Genomic DNA, 22,952 nt, shown 5'->3' on the forward strand with positions numbered 1-22,952 from the left:
AGTTCGTCTAAAACAGTCTGTTTGTATTATATTTTTTATTTGCAAATCCAAAAATGTCTACAAAGCAATAACAATAATTGAAAAAAATCAAAATAAATGATTTTCAGAAGATTCAGTTCGAGCATGAACAAGAAGATGTCTACTTACGCAAGTTGAAGTGAATAAAAACATTGCTTGAAGGAGGGGACTCATCGAATCGGTTAAAAAGCGACCACCGCTACTGCGTGCAACGTCATACATTTTTTCTCCTTGTGCCTTTAATTATAAAGATATTTTCAAACTATAACCCTCGTTGGATTCGTTATAAGTTACCAGCTATAATTTTTATTTAAACTTTTTTTTTTAAATCTGATTCGTCTAAGAGCAATGGCCTTATAAACGATATGTTAAAAAGTTACAATTTGCAAAACACCGTTTAAGCGAATGGCTAACGATTATGTGTGCGTTCTTGCCGTATATGTAATATAAAATGCGCGGAGAAAAATCCTTACATTTTTATTACCATTAGAGCTAACGACAAACAAAACGCACCGTTGTAAAGATAATTAAAAATAGGAACTTTTTGAAAAATTCCATTTTTTCCTTTTTTGGGCCGTTTGGACATCGGTATCAACAGACGAATTTAGGGGGTTAATTAGTAGTCCAAACTCTACAGAAAAACATCATTAGATGCTTTTTAGCTTTAAAAGCTTGACGGGGTGGATTTCTAAATCACTTTTGAGCGAGCGGGAACTCTGCTACAATATCTATGGAATTATGGGACAAAATTTGAATGAAACGATTCTTACTTCATTCAGACTAAACTACACAAGACGTAAATTTAGCTTTGGGGTACGAATTACACGGAGTAACTTTCCATGTAGTTGGAGCAAACTTCAGGAAATCTAATAAACCATGCTGACGCGGTTACAGATCCTTCTTTAATAGAGCGATACAGGACCAGAACTGGAAATAATAATCAAATGGATGATACTGAAAAAAACTTATGAACCAGACCGAGGGGGCCGATTATGGTCCGGTACAAAGATAGATACTAAGTAAATAATACAGGTTGCAATTCTTTGATTTTTAAATTTAAAAAAATGTGCTTTTCTTGCTGCTGTACATTTCAGAGCCTTGTCATTTACCACAAGCATCTCAGGGTAAAGCTTGAATCAGCAAAACTTCGTGAAGAGCATTTCGGTCAATGGCATGTCAAGAACGGAAGGCTCTGAACGGGTGACATTGGCGCCAAAGTCCCATCGATCACACAAAGGATACTACAGCAGTATTTTTAATCAGTTTTATTGATAGTAGGTAGGTCACGAGGTAGGTACTTAAAATATGAAGTTCAAAATTTTGTTTACTTTGGTTTTAAAGAAAGTTTACATAATTAAGTTATATAGCACATAGAATATGACACTTTTTTATCTTTATTCGTTTTATTTTAACCGTACAGTAATCGCGTTGATAACAAAAAATATTTTATGGGAAATCCGCCACGGAAATGGATATAGGATACTTGAACGCGCACATTTTTCTTGATATTGCCTGGGTTTGTACAACATTGTAATCTACTTCAGTGAATTCAAAACTAAAAGTATAAATCCTAAGGTGGTGAATGATAACGTAACTTTTGTCGTTGCCGAATTGGTTTTACATTCCACTTGGTATTCTTCAAACACTGCACTGAATACCTTTAAGTCCTTTGAATCAACTTCACAGTTGGTTTTAACAATATTCACCATACATGTGTTAATTGATTGTAAATCGCTAAAATAACAGTTTTGGAAATGTGCACAAGTTACCCGATTAGCCACACTTACCTACAGATTACTGACTTCTGTAATGAAACCACACCCTTGTCGAGATTTTCGATTAGTTTTAATTTCGGTACGCAGGTTGACACAAATTCCGTATTCAAGAGCTGCGCAAATGGTACTTTACACTTACTCGCCGCTAGTTTGTTAATGCTATCTAAGAATAAACAGCAAGTCAATTGGTATTAAGGGCAAATAAGTTTCTTACTTTGATAATCTGTCTTGCAAAATTTATCCAGGATACGCTTCTGCCCGTTCAAAACGAAATCCGGAAAATATTTTTCGTCTGCATCCAAACACTTTTTTGAAGCATCCGCAAGACCTTCTATACATTTTATAACAGTACCGCCAACGTTCGTGCAGTAACCATTTGCATTTATGTCGTTGGAATAATGTTGATTGGCACATGCCATGGTCTGCTGAGCTGACATCTAAAGATAATTAAATTACTGTACAATTAAACGTAAACACTTACTATGATTTCAGCCATTGCGGATGAATCGGCATTCTTGGTACATTTTTGTTGGAGTCCAGTTGATAGTTTGATCATCTTTAACGACAGGTCATCATTCAGTTGTGAAAAAACGTTGTTAGCTAGTAGGAGGTGTTGATTTTTTCAATGTGAAATTTTAATTTTTCACTCACCTAACACTAAAACTAGCAAGAACGGGAACATTGCAAAAAGCATTTACACCGACTACACGAACTTATCATAAATGAACCAAATTCTGTAGGAAGTAATGACACACTCAGCTATCGCTTATTCTGCGTAAAATTTCCCACTATCGATCATTCCTTTTACCAAATTTTATATCTGCCTACTTTAGGTGTAGTCCGTCTAGTTAAATTAATCTTGTAAAGAAACTAGTCTGGGCGAGAAACTCAGTAAAGCGCATTGTAAAGGTTCTAACGACAAATCGTGAGACAACGAACGTGTGTTTTTAGGGTAATTGGACACCGCTGAATTCCGGCTACCAAGGCCTAAAAGCAAGATGGCGGCCAAAAGTGGGATTAAAACTTACTTTAACATTTTTTTCTTGTTGAAAACAAAATTACTTATTATGATTTTTATGTAGCACATACGTTTTTCCACTTATTAATTTAAGATGGTTGCCTGCTTAAGTGAAAAAGAAATACAAAACCTTAATTTACACTTTTTCAAAAATTGCAGACCTGCTGCATTTGGTCGAATGTAGTCTCCATCATTTTCATCGTAAAAAGAGGAATAGGTTTCATGTTCTTAAAGAACAGAAACTCTTAAGTTGCAGGTGTAATTCAAACAGCTATACGTCGTCTAGTATAAAAACAGTCGCAGGTAGCCGCCCACTGCGAAACTTTTTTCTTCGCATGGGTAGATAGAGATGAAACTATAATATCGCAATTTACACCCCACCGGCGATCAGTTTTGCAGTCGGCGGCTACCTACGATGATTGACGTGACTGTTTTTATACTAAAAGAGCAAAACTGCGTCGTCCACGTGTTGGAAGGTTCTAAATTATGCGTGCGTTTTAAAAGATGTGTAAAAAAATATTTGGCCTTGTATTTGTAAACTAAAAATTATTAATACGTCTCTCAAAAATTGTCGAAAATTGATATTAAAATATCATCAAAAGTCTGTACTGATCCTAGGGGTTCCCCAATCCGACCCTGAAAGCGTTGACTTACAGTTAGGAACTCTGGGGAAAACTACGAGCAGAGCCACCTCCCTTTCAAGTCGAAACGACTGACGTTTCGCGGCACTTTTGAATCTCGGTAGCAGTCGGTTTGATGTGGATGTCACGAATCCTACGTTGTGTAATCGGTTATTTTATGTATTGGAACGTAAGACATAATCGGGAAGGGAATTAAATAAAAGACAGAATTTTTGTGCGTCCGGAGGGAATAAGCAAGTGAAATTTATTACGTACGGAGGGGAGCAAAACAAATCCGAAAAGCCAGGAAAATATCAACCAGCGGACAAAAAAACTGGCACAACACACTCAAATACACGATATAAATTAACTACAGCAACAGAATTGAAAATACTAACAGAAATACGAAAATCTCAAATCGTACAACGAAAATCAAGTAATTGAATCTAATGTGGCAAACAAATTAATCAAACAAGATACAAATGACATCATACTTACAAATGGTAAACGATATAAATCATTTGAGTATGAAACACACGAAACACATCAACGGTTCAATTTAGACAAAATAAATCGTAAAATGATAAATTGCCCGTGCATAAGAAAACATCAAAATGGGTCTGCGCAGCCACAGTTACCATAAATGAATTAAACCCGCAAATTCATGTTATAAAGTTCATTATCGCCCAAGCAAAACATATTTTAAATATTGTTGTTCAAAAACAAATATTTTATGCAAAACGTAAATAATAACAAATTGTGACATTCAATTCAATGGTTAATAGGTAGTACAAAAAAGAATAAAATGGTTACGACTTGTAAATGCACCTTCAAAACACAACGAACAAAATAAATAATGAGAAAATCCAGGGAAAGAGTGATGCCCCTCCACCGCTAACTTTCTCTCCTAGTCTTCGTCATCTGCGCAGAACGGTCGAAATCGAAAACGTAGACAAAACCCAAAACAAAGTTTGCCAGACAAAAAAGAAGATATTTTAACAATATTTACGAAATAGTGATGTTTGGCACAAAAAGCAAAAATTTCTCTATTTAGATAGTTGGGGAGAAGTTTGATGGAAGGTTTACCTTAGTGTTATTACGATCCGTGGCTCTTTTTGAAATGAAAGCCCTGTATATTATTAATTTGTATATGTATATTAGATATTAAAAGGATGTTTTTGATTACTACATGTTGACAGATAATTTCTTAGTTAACTCTTGTATAGCCTTCTTTTCTTCTAAATTATAAACGCATGCTTCCTGGTATGAACCAAATACGATCTGCAAGAAATTTTGGAAATCATCGTAATCCTCGCAAAATCTGGACACGTTAATATCACATTTAGCCAACGATTCAATATCACTAAAACAGCAAGTTTGATTAACCAAAAACACAAACTTGGCAATACTCACTTGCAAAGGTCCGTTTCCGTAATGACGTCATCGCGTTTGTAAAGATTCCGTACTATACTCAGCTCTTGGGCGCACGTCTTTACAAATACTCTGAAGATTTCCCCTCCATGTTTGTGGCATGAACTCTTTTGAAACTTAGATCTCTTCACTGAAAAGAACTTCTATTAACCTGGGATAATCAAGCAATTTTACCCAATAAGTCATTCCCCTCGTCTCTGCAATTATTGTCGAACGTGATGTTGTGAGCAAAGAGAACTAGATTCTTTATATACACTTCTTGTGGATCTATACACTTTTGGAACTTCTCAAAGAAGTCCTCGTAACACTTGTAGCTTTTGCCCCGTTGTTCTGTACATATCGTATCGGGTTTGTTGAATTCAATAGGTGCACATCCATTTAGATCACGTACAGCCACCTAAAATGCATTTTGTACATTTTAATTTCTTCAAGGGATTTTGCCATGCCAGTAAATACCTGTAAATCGGAATAAGCCTGGGGTCCTCCTACCGACGCACATTTGCTTTTAAATTTTGATGTAAGCCCTAGCCATATTTGATCGAAAGAATAGTCTATTAGAAAAGCATTTAGTCCCAAACCTATACGTTGAGGAAACTATGGAATTACATGGTACCTATTTCATTTTCATCCCTTACATAATGACAGTAGAACCAAACCGTGTCTGTCTATCATTGCGATTTTCAGTTGACTATAATATTTCAATAACAGTAGTCACGAAATTGAAAAATATCAATATTGATAGCCTTAAATGTTATAACGATAGCGTATATGTACGTATAATAGGTGAAAGGTTAAATAATTTAACCCGGTTAATGCGGTCTTGAAAACAAAAAACATTTGAAATGTTATCAAATAATTTTTAAGTATAAAGGTCTCTTCTCACTTGTGATGCATTCAGCTCGGCGACGCGATGCGATTCCTTGCTGCAAAAAGTCGTAACTTGTAACGGTTCATACAATAAATTTTAATTTCTACGGCACTGGTAACAATTTTACTGTAACAATTTAATTTTTGTAATGAAATAATTAACTCCACGGCTAGCTCAGTAATAAATGAATTTGTAATGGCTCTTACCTTGCGGAAGGTTGGTTCTTTATTGCCCCTTACAATCTGAAAATCCTAACCTATTGAGTCTGGTTCGATTACTCTCAAATAAATACTCATGTAAATTGGCCTGTTTGAATATAACGGGGGATCAAAAATGAGTTGCTGTAGAGTCGCCTTTGGAAGTTCAAGTTAAACATGTAAACAAAAATTCCAAAGGGCACTCGACAGCCACTCATTTTGGATCGCATAGTACAGTGAGCGGCTAAAATATGGAACAAATTCATAAAAAAAATCAGGTGTTGTATTTTCAAAAAAAATGCTCGCACATGTCTAATCATTTTTACTTGCACATTTTTTGCACTGAAGAGAAAATATACAGGGTGCGTAAAAAAGTAGATTTGGATATCAAAGTTGATTTTTTAAATAGAACAGTATTTTTTAAAATCCATTTTTGAATTATTGTTATTATGTTTTCTCCTTAATGTAGTTTCAAAAAACCGAAACGGACCCGACGCAAACCAACTTTTTTATACATGTGAGGGGATATATCTTTAGCACCGGCAACACTGTAGCGTTTTGAATCTTATCTGCTTGCACACTTGCTTCTTATCTATCGCATTTTAATTTCGTTCTTTTTCACTATGAAGCAATTTTCTATACTGGCAAATTTGTAAATTTGAAACCGAATCTTTCTAAGCCTAAAGCGACCACCTGATACACTTAGTGCTGGTTTTGGAGTTAACCAAATTTGGTTCAGCCGTTTAGCCAGTCTTCTAAAAACGCGATTTTTGGTTTGAGCTAGGAAGCTGTTCTGTAAATAATTTGACATATTTTTATTAGACCTAAAACTTTGCGCCTAGGGGTTTTTTTCTTTTTGTAATTTCAATGGCCACAGTAGTTCCAGGGCTTGCAATCTTAGAAACGCTTGATTTTTTTGAAACCAATTCGCGAAAAATACAGACCCAATTTTTAAGCTACAAAAATACTGAACCTTGCCATAGGCGTGAAATGCGAAACTTGTAGATCAACAATGCAGAAAATTCGTAGGTTATTTTTTGTAAGGGATTTAAGAGATCAAACTCGATTTGATTATGCCATAAGAATATCTAGTGTGCCTTCGATGCATATTAATATGTAATACAAACGAAAAAAGTCTGAAATCGATTAAGACGTTTTTCTTTTGTTTCAGAAGCAGATTGACGATCAGGAATATTCGTAGAGAGTAAGTAAACACGTTAATCTTTATTTAAGTGCATAATTAACTCGTTTTAATAACAATAGAAAGTTTTGAAATAGTTGTAAAATAGTTTAAACTGATGAAATTTTCATGTAGGGAAACAAAAGCTTAGATAGCCTTTGGAAAGGATTTATGTTATCCTTAGCAAAACGGCGAAGTTATCTAAGCCGGAGCTGAAGCAGACAAGAAGGGTTATAGATATAGTTCAGAATAATCCATTTCTCTGGAGAACAATGCTTTATTACACAATAACCCTCCTGTGTAATTTAGCCTTTGTACCTTCCAATATATTCATTACTAGTCTGTGTTATACTACAACTAACATCTAATTTCCTATTACAACGTTTTTGGATCGACACGACGCACTAACACGAACCATCGTCGTTAATTTTTATTCGAGCTTATGCCGCAATAATATTGATGGTGTCTTCGTTTCGAAAGGTCTTTAATTTGACTTCGACGATGAATAGAATGTCGGAGATATGCACAAAAGTACGGAGAGAAGCGCGGAATTGTTTCATGCACAATATAGCAGATTGCATTTCCCGCATTACTTGGATGCAACGATGTTAATATCCGTTTACAGTAACTAAACGATCTCAAGCGTTTCCTTTGACAAGTATTGGTTGTAAGCGAGTGTTACACGCTAATTGATTGAAAAAAATATCAATCACTTGACAGTACGTTCTGCCTAATGTGAAAGCCTACTTCAAATCCTAACAAAAGTCAACTGAGATTGATATTTTCAAAGTACTTGGAATCTATGTTGTTTGCAGAATGTTTATGCGGTAGCCTGAAAGTAGTTACGCTGCTCGAAACGTTTTTTTTACCAATAAGAAAGTTAAAGTAACATGAAAATTGCACTAATCTGAGATCTAAACCACTGAGTCGGTAGTGACGAAGGGTGAATGAATGTGTCTAAACACTAATACTAATACGCATTTTTTGCTAGAAACTCGAGAAAAGGCTTGCAAGGATATAGGTATCTTTTAGTTGGACTACACCATATTAGGTTTCGTTATCCCTTTCCCAAGATTTGATCAAATGGAACAATTTTGTATAGGTCGGTCACATCTCTCGTGTCCTTTTTAAAAGGCTTGTCTTTCATTAGAGCCATTCATCGAGGAGCACTAAAGTCTTTTGTGCATTTCTTGATTCTCAAAGTTTTACTTTGTGACGGCCAGTCGTGCCTTCCAGTGCCTTTTATAAATAGAGCATGATCTTCGTAGCGGAATATCACAGCAGTTTTCAAAACTAGGTTTGTACTATTCAACTAGTTCTGCAGGCAGGCTCTTGAGGACTCTAAAGGCATTTATACAAACTTTTAAGAAATATTGGATTTTTACGTCACTCGAAAGAGCAAAAGGTACAAAACCAGTGATACTAAACATTTGAGAATCAATCTTAAATTTTTGCCTTGAAGTTTACAACGTATTTCTTATAGCAATAATTCCATAGCTTGCTTGAAATTATTTGTGATTGAAACCAAATTAATTTGTTTATTGTGTTGCATAGTCTCGATCATCTACACGGCCATGGAATTATTGCCATTATTGTAAACTTCAAGGCAAAAATTCAAGATTCATTTCGAAATATAATAACACTAACAATTTTGTCATTTTTTCGCTATCGATTGACGTAAAAATCCAAGATGGCGTCCATAAGAAATCGGAAAGTGGATATGATTTACTCGAAACCCACAAGTCATGAAAATGTTATCAGAAAGCTGAGAAAAAATCACTAGGGTTTGGTTAAAATTTTTTTTGATATCTTTGAAAATAAATGGACGCCAGTGCATTCTCGAAAATTACATTTTTCAATTTTTTGGCCATAACTTCGCTATTTGTAGAGCTACAAGAATGGGACAACTAATCACCATAAAATTCTGCACAACTTTCTCTTTTTAAGCGACTTTTGTATCTCTTACAGTTTATGAGATCCCCATTGTGAAAATGAAAAAAACTCACTCTGTATATTAAAACACAACTTATTGAAACACTGCTCTATGGAATAACCGGTTCGAAACTTGTTCGGAAAAACAAAACAAATGATTCAATTATTTTTACGCCGAAAATCTTAATTCCCTTTTTAACAGAAGTGATTTGCGATCTCTCCTCGCTCGCTCGGAGATTCAATCTATTAAGTTTTTCCAACTCTGAGTGATCCCATCTTTAATTACTGAGTACTCTTTCACACTCACAAATGGCGAATTATCTTCAAAATGGCAATGCAATGACTACATTTTCTATTGGTTAGTGTCTTTTGTACTACCAATCACAGATAGTTTAAAGCTCCGTTTATCATTCCAATCTTTCCAAAAATAGCTACACTAGTTTATCTCACTCGTACTAAGAAATGAACCCTTAAAAAGGATGAAGGATGTAATTTGAGTTGTAGATACCTAAAAAGCCGGGAATACATCTGACAAACGTTGCCGTTCGTTCGCGTTGTTACCCGTTTTCACCCATTCTCTGGCAACGTTTGTGGTAACAGTCATGAGCGACAGACACGTGCCGAGCCAGTGCATACGCTAGCGTTCCACACATTCGCGCGCATTTGTGCTATTTTGTAAAAATTTATTTTTTGTTATTGAAATGTGTCATTCAAATCTGATACTAAGTTCATACCATCGTATGTACCTCTACTTCTATATAACTCGTGCATCCATACACTTCTCTGTTTTTTTTTCTTTTTTTCTTTTTGTCGTTTTAAAATTGTACTTATAACAATGTATGAAGTACTCGCTATAATTAACTGATTATCACTCATTGTTGAATTAAATTTCCCCGTAACAGTTAAATCGACCTTTTCGTACTAAAACGTAAGCAGACTGCACCTAAACGCTTTAAAACGCGTCTACATAGCAACGTTTGCTGTCACTTGTGGCTTGCCATTTCTTTTTGATCTTTTAATTTTTACCGACATCCGATGGAAAACATTCATTCGCACTGCTAGTCATTTGTACCATATTGAAATCGCTGCGAATCGCGGTCCACACATGGCGAACGCAAGACATAAATGTTTGGCAACGCGAACGAATGACAACGTTTGTCAGATGTATTCCCGGCTTAGACTTAGAAACGTTCCTCGCGCTAGAATCATCAAAATAATTACTATATGTTGCATCACGAAAACATCACAAACTCTAATAAACACTAGTCGAGTTTTTAAATGCTCATGAAGGCCCTTAGAAATTGTTGGAGACAGTTGAACACATACTGGGTTCCTAAAGTTCTTAAAAACCCATAAAACCTGAGAAAGGCTCAGTTCTTAAACAATCAAGATTTTAAAAGTTATACAACATTCTATTTGGACATCCCCAAATGCCTTTCTTAAAGGCACAACCAATAAAGACTCATAGAGGATCTAAAGCCGCGTAAAATCCCTAAGGCATTTAGAAAACCCGAGACTCTTTTGAGGATTTATAAAGATTCCTTAATGATGTTTTCCTCCCAGCAAGGAAGAAGTTGTTAGTTTCAAATGTAAATTCACCTATGAAATGGAGAGAATAAAAGAGAGAAGTGCTACAGCAAAATTCTGGATGCAATACCTAAAAATGGTTAATCTGGTTCGTAACTTTCTTGAAGCAGAAATAACAAGCGAGTAGAAGATGCATCTCAAAAAATGAAACAGGCGTACTAACAAGTTTTGCAGTGGCACGTCCCCTGAAATGATGATTCTTCACTAACTGAAGCACTTGAAGATCAGCCTGGAGTTAAACTTATGACATCTGAACAACACGTGGATGCGAGAGAAAGTCGCAAGGAAAGGGACGACCCAGATGTTACAAAGATACAGCAGTGGTGAGTAGCTCGAACTTTACAATCCATTTGCTAGTGCTAGAGACTTGTTGAACATACTTACACGTTTGCCTATTGTATGTGAAACATTCGCAAAACCATTTATAACGTTTGGAGAGTTAGGGCTCCGTTTCCTCAAACTTTCCGCATAAACAGTCAACTAGCTCAGGGTTAGACAAGAAAATACAATAAGTTTGAGATCTGTCACAGCGGTAGTTCGTTCTGGGCATTTGATCTTCGTCCTTCGGTTGCACTTACCAATGGTGAGCGGCACTCAAGCAGCTTTCCACACATTAATGGATATTACGGACAAAAATTCGCACGTATACGGCCAAGTACAAGTAAAACATGCAAGGCACTCTTACCTTGGAATAAAAATAGGTGTGGACGACAAGAAATGAGCTCAATGCTCGCATCCAAAACCTGAAATGAATTTTAAAAAACTTCCCAACCTGCAAGGCTCGGTATATAATTAGTTGAATAGTGCCTGAAGGGCCTCGCTCTACTCGTAATATGCTTCTATACCAAGTACGGTACTTAGTTTGTCAGCCACTTCAGAAGGAAGTGGCGGTCTATAATAAAATTCGCGTTTCAAACTCGATCATAACTTAACCGAGATGGCAAAGATACTAAGTAGGTACTAATGTTAACAAATTACTTGAATGTCCGTGGGCGGTTGGTCCACTGGGAGAACAGGGAAAGGTGACGAGATATCAACGCTGTCGCCTCGAGCGTCGTAGGAACCTATTGAACTTTGTAGATTATATATAACCTAGAAGGGGCAAAATAGCTATGAATTACGCTAAAGAGCTGTGAAAGTTGTCTTTTTGTTAAGGATCGATCCCTAATATCAATCTAAAACCCTAAAAGAAATCAAAAGTAAACCCCCTTGATGTCATAAAATGCACATACCTCTTAAATAGGAGGGCTAATCGTAGATGAAGCAACAGTTGTTCATGGAAAATCGTAAAACACAAATATCAACCGAACCGAAAGATAGGTACACTTCAATGCAAATAGCGATACTTACGATAAGAAAAAAAAACGCAATTAAAATCCTCACTATAGGAGTTATATAGGTGAATCCGTCGTAATTACTGCGGAATCGCCAATTTAGAATCTAAACCCTCTTCGTTGATATCTTAAAATGCACATACCTCTTAAATAGGAGGGCTAATCGTAGATAAAGCAACAGTTGTCCATGGAAAATCGTTACACACAAATATCAACCGGACCTAAAGACAGGTACACTTCAATGCAAATAGCGATACTTACGATAAGAAAAAAACGCAATTAAAATCCTCACTATAGGAGTTATATAGGTGAATCGCCAGAGATTACTGTATATTGATGATGGCAATTAAAATTCTGTGCGTTCTAACTAATGTTAAAGTGAAAATCGATACGCACTGCGCGGCAAATTTGCGTTGTTAAATTCCAACAATAGATACAGCCATCTATTCAAAATTCAATTTGCCGGTACCGATACTTCGCTCCTCCATTCAAAATTAATATTACCACTGCAGTTCATGAAAACCAAGATCGATTCCTCGTAAATTCCGAAAAAAAAGCGGTTGATAAATATGTCGACTGATAATCTCAACCAGAACAATTTCGAAGTGGGACAATCTCCAGGCGATGCCGATCTTTTAATTGTATAAACAGCTGTAGAATAATCTAAACATCACTTGCCAACAGTAGTTTCTCAAGATGTGGATGTGATGGTTATCTTGATTGCTCTCAGTACCTAATTCTGAGAAACCTACATTGTTTTTTAGCATAATTTCGTAAAATTTAATTTTCACGTACTTTAGCTAATAATAAATAATACTAATAATAAAGTGATTTATTAGCATCTTAAACATATTATAAGGTATATGATAATGCAAGTCAAGAGTAAATTACAAGAATACACAACAGAACACTATACACACGGCTACGTTTCCTTCACAGAATTTTACTTACGGCTTTACATGCAAATCATAGAATTCATTTAAAATTTAAATATTTCTTAACTATATGTTTGAACGAGTTGAAATTATTGATACTTTTAATTTTGGAAGGCAATGCATTGTACAACTTTTTGCAAGCATAAAACGGTGACTTCTCATAAAAGTCCTCAAATGTACTTAGCAAGGCATATTGACATTGCAACCGTACAGTTATCTTATTTAGATTTGTTTTAATTAAGCATTTTGTGACTGAGGGTAAAAACCGTCTCCTCAAACTTCTAGAGAAAAATCCTGCCCTACAAGAGTGTGCTGTAGACAAGACCACTGCTACAGGTAAAGAAGGACGGAGAGCAGATGAATCTTTGTTGGATGTTCCCTGGGATGTTCCACTCTTAAGTGCTCATGCTTAAAAAGTGGGATACCTTGCTCGCCTATATGCAAAATATTGCGAGGGGCTTTTTTGCTCCAACTCGGACCATGGACAATGACGTGGCCCCTGTAGACATCGATGACGATTATCTCTGTAATTCCGGAGAAAATAAAGAATTAATTTAATATTAATAACTAAACATGCGTTCATAGTTGATATTACGTACTGTACCTAGTGCAAAAGTTTTCCAATTGTTTCTGCTGATTAAATCCTACTTTTTTCCATTTTTTTCAACAAAAACCATTCATATCTCGCAAAATATTGTTCCTTCAAGTATTAATATGGTGTCATTCGCTTGAGCGCAAAAATTACACGGAAATTGATACTTCACTCGCCTAGTTAGTAAAATGTGCAAAATTTCCCCCTTGTTCATTACCAGAGGAGGGGGATAGGACTCCTAAATTTTGGTAGAACTCGGCAGATCCTCATTTTTAGTGCCAAGGTAGACAAAGTTTCATTGCCTCCAAAATATGCTATTTTCCTGTGGTATATTTATGTAATAAATTTCGAATGAAGTCCTGTTCGTAGTAGTGTACTATAATGCTTAAATAATAATTAGCAAATTAAAAAATTTAGTGTGGGTCCAGGAGTATTAATTTTATAGGTACTAAGTAACACATTTCCAAACAGAAGCCTCTATTACAGAATAATAGGTACTCGAGTACGCGTATACAAATTTAGGTATGTTTATTCGAAATTTGGGAATAGTTGTTGTTATTACAGTCCAACTCCATCATTCTGAAGAAATCATACATGTCTCAGAAATAGGCAATTAAATTAGTGTAAGTTTATGATAGCATGCGATACGGGGTCCGATTTAATTTAAAATTCCCGCGCGTTAAATAAAAATATAGGCACTATTAAATAGCACCTATATATAAAGTTTCGACAGAACAGTTTGCTACATAAGAGCATCCCATTAATACCAGAGTAGAGTATATATAAGCAACAATACCTTCCCTAATCTGAAAATATCCTCAACTCGTAGCAGCATCTCTAAGCTCATGTATATTAATGACCAGAACTGTACAGGCAAATCTTATTGCCAGCAGTAAGCCGATATCAAGGGACCGCGCCCGGACGCCATCTTGCCTTCTCACACCCTTTACCCTTACACAATTTCCGTCTCTGTCAAAGACATTTCGAAACTTAGCCCTCCTTGTCTTCCCCTACCTCTTTAGTCGATACTCTCTGCAGAGGCTCGCTGTAAGAATTTCCCCTGAAGAATACGACCAGAATCTGCATTCGTTTGCGTTAGAGCCGCAGCTTTACTTTACAACTTTTGAAAGCTGGCGCTAGGATTCGTCTTTGAATAATGAACGCCGTCTGGCCATAGGTCGCTTTCAATTATTCATAGAAATTAGGTCATCTGAGAATATGAACAAATTGCGCTACTATCAAATGTTTATTTTAGGTCCGGCGTACGCTGCAATCAGCTCTAGTGTGACCATCCGCAGCTACTTCCGTCTCTTTCAAACTCGTAGTCCGTACAAAAGACGAGGATAGAATAATTCGTTAACTACAAGAACTAATAAGTGCTATACAAACTAAGTTTCTAGGACTCGTGTTGAGGTTACAAAGTCTCAGCCACATCGTATTTCAAACGATTTTCGCAGAGCTTTTCAGCAAATTGTTTCAATGCTTCCGACTACTGTCTCGCTCGGTTCCGCCGGTAAGGACGCTACGATCTTGCTCTGTTCAGAGGGTGACTTGAAATTACTTCACGTCAAACTCTGGAACTGCAGTCCAACTTTCCCCAGTTGGCGTAAGTTTGTCTCGGTTTGTTTAGGTTTTTATTTGATATGCATTCTCTGTGAGAGAGTAGGTATATCTGGAACCGCGCAGAATAAACTAAACATGTAGTCAAGCCAGGGTAATTGACTATGTTTACGGCGACATTTCATTAACTCACGGTTTAAGTTTCATTATTTGTCCGCAGACAATTAAATTTGTTTTCCGCTCGCCGAGATTGCAAAATTTTTCCCAAAAAGATCATTCTTGACACTCAGAAGATTAAAGTGACGTTAATGAAAGCACTAATTATGAACCATGATTGAATCTCTCTATTCCGACTAGTACAATTAAGCTCCGCTAACTACATCAAGCATTCAATTTGGGAAAAGACCGCAAACACTTGGGCAATTACCGATTAATGACTGTAAAACATACTCACAGGACCAACACAAATTATAATAATCGATGAGAAAAAAGTAATCATTTGCCTGAAACACAGCACTGCTCCACGTGGTGCTTCTTTAAAACGTATCGTAAAAATGAAAAAAAGATTTTGGGCGCATGAATGAATGAATGAAAATTCTCGGGGGTTGCTTACATTTTACTTACGTAACGGAGGGATAGATATAAGGGGTAGGGAGAGAACTCCGCCTTTTGACCAATAGTAGTTTTCATATAACGATCGATGCAAGAAAACGTTCTCAGATTGTAAAAAGACGTTTCTAATTTAAACTTAGCCAAACGGGTGGTGGGGAATAAGACAAAACACCGTAGTCATTAGTCATTCCGTACGACTGATGCTGGGATATTAGTTTGCTATGTATAACCCAACTTCCACCTAGCGAAAATATACTCCTGTTCGTAAATTATTTTGACACAGGACAAGAGTATTGGCTGTTTAAAATTTAGGTTCCGAAAACTACTTTCCCTCAATCGATAATAGTTGACCACTAATACCAACACCGAACTTTGTTCGTTAATGATCTAAGATAAGGTTCCCAAGCAATCCCGTTTCGATGCTCTGGGATTAGGTATGTTCAGGCTTCAAATTGGTTTGCATTAGAGAGCCCTCTTCTTTTTATCGCTGTCTTTCTCGTTATATTGCGCAAATGAGGTCAATTTATGAACTGACCACCTACAACCGAGAGTTTTAGACGAATTTATTTCGGACAATTTTGTGTGGAATTCAGCGGCGCAATACTGTTGCGCTTTATCTAATGATTGGTACGCCGTTAGTCCCGTCATAAAATCTTAAGATGATACTCCGGATAAAAAGTGCAGTGGTGGCGCCACCACTAGAATCACTTTACTATGTTGCATTTACTGTGTTTTAATACTTTTGGTAGATTAGTCCTTTGATATTTTTGCCAGATTCTTTTTTCCGTATTATCCAGTACTCGTACTTAAGGCCCCTTTATAGTCCATCCCCCATATATGAAAAAAACAGGTAGGTAAAGGTTCTTATAAAACGCTGCTTTGTAGTCTTACAAATTGGCGATAGTGGATATTCTTTGTAATGACGAATTGGACGTATGTAGTTAAAAATAGTTTTATTATCGGTCTTAGTTTTTTAGTTAGATCTGTGAATACAAAAATCGTTTATTTTATACCACATGTTAAATTGACATTTTAATAGGTTTGAATGAGTAGGCTAAGCCGTTCTTTAACCGTAAGGATAGATACAGTGATCACTTTAACCGTAAGGGTAGATAAAGTGAAACAAATAATTGTGCATTCTAATGACACCTGTTATTCTTATTTAAAAATATTTAAAAAATAGTTTCCGCGATTTACAAAATAAAATCAAACCGACGACGTAAAGATAGACTACTTAGCACCCGAAAATACCTCATGCGGCAAATTCATTACCTAACAAGGAATGCAAAAGAAACTACCTGGCACTATTCTACATATTGTCTCCCATCATTAAGTTCCCTTAAGTACCGATAAATTGCAACTTATTAATTTTCTTTAAAAAATCATACTTATAGTTAACCTATACCTAACTATGGGAGAACTGATGGGAATGTACAATTTTAGTCGATAATCTTATGAGTAAAAACGAGTTGACTGCTTTAAATAGTATTCAAGTCGTTCTTACTCCTAATATCGCTCACTAAAATTTTATATGCATATTGTCAATTCTGTCAAAGTTAGAGGGATGAGCCTAATTTGGTTAACACGCGGTATATAAGGTGTACGTTGGAATGGGAAGTACAGTGTCCTGCATCCGAAGTATTTGACGTTACAACCATTTTGATTATTTTTTATCGCGTTAAGAGCCTGTAATACTTCCATTTAACGACGGGTACCTACTTTACTAAGTAGTTTGTATAATGTTACATAATGTAACGGCGACTTTTATGTTGAACTTTTTTTCCAATTTTTAGAGATTTAGGTAAAGTTGAATTTTTTGAAACTATAGGGGCTTGAGTAGTTTGGGCACAGACAGGAGCACAGAGTATCAAAGTTTAGCAAGTTTTCCAAATAATTGATATTCACAGTTTGCAACCGCGTTGGAAATGTGATGCCTTTTTTGCGTCGTTTAATTTCTATGGAACATTGTTTTTTAATGGGCTTCGGAAGTCTCTGGAGCCGAGATGTCTGGGATTTATATCATATTTGGTCTTCTTAATTAGGGTAACAAGTGCTAGCTCACCATTAGGTCACTCTCTTGATCAGAAGGACATTATTCAGCAAGATTTCGATAGTTGGCCCCACCTCTTTCTTCTGTTTTCGTGAATATAACGATTCCAATTGGCACAATTAAAAAACATTGCGTACCTAGTTATTACACGCAATATTAAAAAGGGGTAGTAAGTAAAAATAATAGTGGGAACTAGTTTTGGGGAAGCCTTTGGGATTCATTAGACTACCAGGGCAATCGATGTGTAGTTGTTAATTAATTCGCATTTTAATCGCGAGAGAGTCTTAATAAAGTTTTTGAACTAGGTTCAAGTTTTAGACGTCACGGCCTGTATTTGCGTTTGTAAGTAAACAATAACAACGCGAGTTTCGGTAGTTATCGTTAGAAAAGAAAAAAAAGTGTGAAGTAAATAAATTCTAACGTAAAATATGACGTAGACGATATACCACCAGTTTAATAACGCAATCGAAGAAGATATTTTTATATAACACACATAAATTAATTCAATGTTTGTAATTAGATACAAACGTAAGCATCAGTGGCGTAAATAAGGACTTGGCGGCCTTGGCAGCGCCAAGGGGCGCAGGGCAGGAAAGGGGCGCGGCGTAGTTTTCCTTTTCTCATTATTTTTATTGTCGCCTCCCCTCCCTCACGCGTCGCGCTGAATACTTTTCCTGAACTGATTTATCAAAATTCAAAATACTGTTTTATTTTTATTCGTTTTCCCCTGGACCAAATAAATTTTTCTGATTCGACGGTTGCGATCGTGAGAAAAAACGCTTCATCTTTGCTAATATAACCAACTTGGTAGCTGCAATAATAACAAAGTTAGCAATGGTGCCGACTTCGCCGTGAACACTATATATTTTCACTTCTCTAAAAATTTGTAGCAATAGAAAATCTCTTTGCCAATTATTGTGGAGGGGAGGGGGGGGGGCGTAAAACTTACGTTTGCCAAGGTACGTAGCCCACCTTAGTTACGCCACTGGTAAGCATTAGATAAATTATGCCATATTAATCAACAATGCGGAATAAAAAAACACCTTATTAGTTACGTCAAGTGCGCTACACATTCTTCATCGGTACTCGTTTTAACCTTGTCAATTTCAAGGGTCTGAAAAAGGCCTTTGTAAAAGCGGAAAAATTACACATTCGTAGGTTCAAAAGGGAAAGTGATTTGGATTTACTATAGTGACCAATAAAATATTGAGCTTTTGGCAAGCCATGTACTACATAAGAACAATGCATAGACCTAATTTCAAGTGGATCTAGTTTTGACACCCTTAAAACTGTAATTCATTACCTATCCTACCTACACGGTTTGTATCCCAGTATGCCTATAACGGCTTTCGAAGCACTTGAAATAATTTAAGGGAATCTAATAAGTGTTTCAAGTACTTTAAAAACGTTTTTATACGTGTTAAAACCCCATTTTTGGCGTATTTACCAACGAAGTTGGGTGCGCTGTTGCCTTAACTATACTTCTACAGTTTTCAATATTCAGTTCGTTCTTTTTGGATCTTATAACTCCGGCACCGGCGCCAAGAAAAATCTTGACGAATAACGTGCGCATGCGCAGGCTGTGCAATATCACCTTTCTTATTTATTAATATATTTTGTTGAAATGTTAATCACGCTTCTACTATAGTCAAACATTTCGCATGTAATAAAAATCAGATATAAGCGCATACGCATGTTGCTACTAAAGAAAAACAGCGCATATAGTAAAAATCAAATGTGCCATACGCAAACTGAGCAATGTCAACTTACCGATAGAGATATGATTTTTAGAATTTTATTTACAAATGATTCTAGTAAAGGCAACATATCTCATATTGTAAAGATAACATGTTGGGGACGCTATTGCAACCACTTTCTTCGTTTTGATTTCATTTTTTTGAATTTTTGAAAATAAGGGTTGTTTATGGTTAAAGACAACCCGTTACCAGATTAGGTCGAGATGTGAATTGTATGGAACCGTTGGAACGTAGTTATAATGATAAAAAAACCGAAACTTCAGACTTAAAATATAATTATGCTAGCTAGTAGGGGAAAAAGTGTCATTTGATTTTAAAAATCCCTTCAAATATTATGCACAAAAAATATAGTTATAACCGTAGAAAGTTCGTGAAAAACCGACTAAGGATTATTTTTTTACGGAGTTATCAAATGTGCGTGATTTTTTAAAATATTTTTTTAAGAGCTATTATCAACGTTTTCATTTGGTGTATAAGTTATTTTTTCGAAAAACAACCTTTCAGAATTGGTACCACAAGAAGTACCCGCAGCGCCTTAAGTCGTATGACCTGAGGCGGCAGACGATCGATTTTAGCATACTCTGATAGGGCAAAATGGAACTCCATCGGTTAAAATTTTGATCATTCTCGTTCAGTGGATTTCGTACTAGCTCCCCTACTAAGTAGACAACTGGGTCGTTGTTGACTTATTGTATAGACTTCTATAGCCATTCTGATCTATCTGATCTGTTAGTATAAGGTTTTAACCACCAAGACCCCGTCACATCTATGGGAAACATAAGCTTCAGGTCGGATGTACATCACTTAATCCTACCATCCTACGGCACAGGGGCCAATACACCGCAATACGGTATACAAGCGATTCTTACATTTTTATAGTATAATTACGCCGGATTTGTTTTTCAACAGAGGTTAAGTGGAAGAGCCGTGCATTATGAGTGCTAAACTTTGTCTCTGAAATTTTACAATTCATTTATATACTTATAATTGGTATAATGGTGACGGAAATAAACCCACAAGTAGTTACCAAAACATCCAAGAACGGAAAGGCTTTCGCGAGGGCTTTCGTCTCTTTCTCTAAGCAATTTTTTTGCGCGCAGTATTCAACTCTTTAGAAACATTTGTAATGCTAATAATTACAGAGAAATATGGCGTAAATTGATACACCACTTTTATTCCATGTTAATTATTAATATTCAATGGTCGATTAGTTATGAAAGAATGTCACTTTTAACATTTCATATTGCGCCGTAAGTAAATAAAGGACGAGAGAAGTGCGATCCACGTGTTTATGGATCGCCTATAAATTTCTTGCACATCTCATCCTCAATCAGTTCATAAAGTGAGCATTGCGCCTTAAAATGATTCGAACAATTGCGGTAACGTTTATAAATTATTCCTTTAAATGTAAATAATTTTCCTGTTGAAGGTGTACTTGGTAGTCGCCATGGCGATGCTTTGTATAGTTCAAGTGGCTTTTGGAGATGCCATCCCCGATCATGATTCCGGCCATCATGGAGGTAAAGGTCATCACGGCGGTGGCGGTCAACATGCTGCAGGTGGAGGTCATCACGGAGGTGGTGCCCAACATGGAGGTGACGGTCACCATGGAGGCGGAAGCCATTATGGTCACCAGCATCATCGCTAATTGTTGTTCTCAGCAATTTATAAGAAATCCAGTTTGCTACATACACCTATTAACCAGTCACCTTTGCACGAATTTTGTAAATGTTTAACATTGAGTTGAGAAAGACTACGAGTATATCTTCTTTCCTACGCCCTTGCATCTTCCAAGCAAAATCGGGTTGGTTCTTTTAGGTTAACAGATTTTATCAATACTAGTGACCTTATATGTAGAATTTAAAATTTACGTACCAACAGCGATACTGTCAGTAGAAATAAGTTACGTTTGAGCTCTAACGCTTTATTAGATAAAAAACTCCCAATAATAAGATCAGTACAAAATTTTATAGACTTATTTTTATTCGAAAAGTCATTGACGAAAACTTGAAAATGTCGCGAGTTGTTAAAAGAGATTAGCAATTACGGAGTTATTAAAGATTTTTAGCGCATTTCCACAAAAATAAAAAAAAAATGCGCTATTGTGGCCACTTTGTCCGTCCGTCCGTCCGTCCGTCCGCCCGTCCGTCCGTCCGTCCGTCCGCTACTTTTGCGACGCTACTAGTTCTTTATCTTAAGAGCTATTGTTCTACTTTTTTCGCTATTTGGTTCGTTATGGTGTCGAGGCTTGCACCAAGGAAGGAATTTTTTTTGCGTTTATTGCTAAAAAAGTTATTGCAAAAAAACCAACAAACCGTTTTTACATGTTCCATAATTTTACACTTTTGCCGTTTATTAACCATCCTAGAGATCATTTATAATTTTGTATTGTTGTCTGTCGTCTGTCTGTTGGTTTGTCCGCCTTAGCCATATAATACGCAATGCCAAAAGTTGCGTCCAATCGATTCAAAATTCACAGTGCCCTTTTCGCATCTCGACCATTTATAAACCGAATTGCAAACTTTTTTTCTTATAAAAGTATTTGAATGAAATTTGATACATAGGCACTTGGAATAAAGGAAAATCTAACGCTAGTTTCAAAATTTGATTTTGCGCATGCGCAGTGCCAACTTTTTTATTTATGGAAGAATTTAAATGAAATTTGATACATAGGCACTTGGAATAAAGGAAAATCAAATGCCAGTGTCAAAATTTGTTTTTGCGCATGCACAGTGCCAACTTTTTTATTTATGGAAGAATTTAAATGAAATGTGATACATAGGCACTTGGAACAAAGGAAAATCTAACGCTAGTTTCAAAATTTGGTTTTGCGCATGCGCAGTGCCAACTTTTTTATTTATGGAAGAATTTAAATGAAATTTGATACATAGGCGCTTGGAATAAAGGAAAATCTAACGCCAGTTTCAAAATTTGGTTTTGCGCATGCGCAGTGTCAACTTTTTTATTTATGGAAGCATTTAAATGAAATTTGATACTTTGGCGCTTGGAACAAAGGAAAATCTAACATTAGTTTCCAAATTTAGGTTTGCGCATGCGCAGTTCCAACTTTCTTATTTAGAAAAGCAATGAAATTGAAATAGCATGTCAAAAATGGATTGCTCATGTGCAACGTTATCTTTCATATTTGTGAATGGATTTTTACGATTTTAACAGAAGTTGCATCTTACAAATGGGAAATGAATGCAAGTGGAAATGCGCTTTATGTAAATCGTTTACGATTACTTTTTAACTTGTTATTTTTTTAAGGTTTGAAGATTGCGCTGCAAAATTTTGTTAACAAATCTCAGATGCAGCAGTCAACATATAGTTTGCAAGAAATTAAAACTACTACTTTTCCTACGAGAAGTCCTTTGAGTACAAATTGTCTGTATAGCAAAGAATTGTGCTCAGTGTAAACAGACTCAATCTAGCTACGTTTGTTTTGACTTTTTGGGGTGTTATCGTATCTTACTACCAGATAAAAAA

At 36.1% G+C, this 22,952-nt stretch overlaps 3 protein-coding genes across 3 annotated transcripts; 1 reads left to right on the top strand and 2 right to left on the bottom strand.

Annotated features, from left to right (window-relative positions):
• Window positions 1–1,324: 1,324 nt before the first annotated feature.
• Window positions 1,325–2,610, bottom strand: LOC116174758. The gene is made up of 5 exons (XM_031492746.1): window positions 2,445–2,610; window positions 2,275–2,393; window positions 2,008–2,230; window positions 1,806–1,956; window positions 1,325–1,752 (listed from the first exon to the last, which is right to left on the bottom strand). Exons 1-5 carry the CDS (start codon window positions 2,485–2,487, stop codon window positions 1,554–1,556), a joined length of 735 nt encoding a protein of 244 aa, XP_031348606.1. The 5' UTR covers window positions 2,488–2,610; the 3' UTR covers window positions 1,325–1,553.
• A 1,955-nt stretch (window positions 2,611–4,565) lies between these two features.
• Window positions 4,566–5,639, bottom strand: LOC116174768. The gene is made up of 5 exons (XM_031492757.1): window positions 5,498–5,639; window positions 5,319–5,440; window positions 5,037–5,259; window positions 4,845–4,992; window positions 4,566–4,794 (listed from the first exon to the last, which is right to left on the bottom strand). The coding sequence occupies exons 1-5, from the start codon at window positions 5,532–5,534 to the stop codon at window positions 4,617–4,619; spliced, it is 708 nt and encodes a 235-aa protein (XP_031348617.1). The 5' UTR covers window positions 5,535–5,639; the 3' UTR covers window positions 4,566–4,616.
• A 15,112-nt stretch (window positions 5,640–20,751) lies between these two features.
• On the top strand, window positions 20,752–21,436 carry LOC116174795 (dormancy-associated protein 2-like). Its single transcript, XM_031492789.1, has 2 exons — window positions 20,752–20,845; window positions 20,896–21,436. The coding sequence occupies exons 1-2, from the start codon at window positions 20,828–20,830 to the stop codon at window positions 21,112–21,114; spliced, it is 237 nt and encodes a 78-aa protein (XP_031348649.1). The 5' UTR covers window positions 20,752–20,827; the 3' UTR covers window positions 21,115–21,436.
• The last annotated feature ends 1,516 nt before the right edge of the window (window positions 21,437–22,952 follow it).

This window comes from Photinus pyralis, unplaced genomic scaffold (assembly GCF_008802855.1).
Source record: "Photinus pyralis isolate 1611_PpyrPB1 unplaced genomic scaffold, Ppyr1.3 Ppyr1.4_LG1, whole genome shotgun sequence".
Taxonomy (NCBI): domain Eukaryota; kingdom Metazoa; phylum Arthropoda; class Insecta; order Coleoptera; family Lampyridae; genus Photinus; species Photinus pyralis.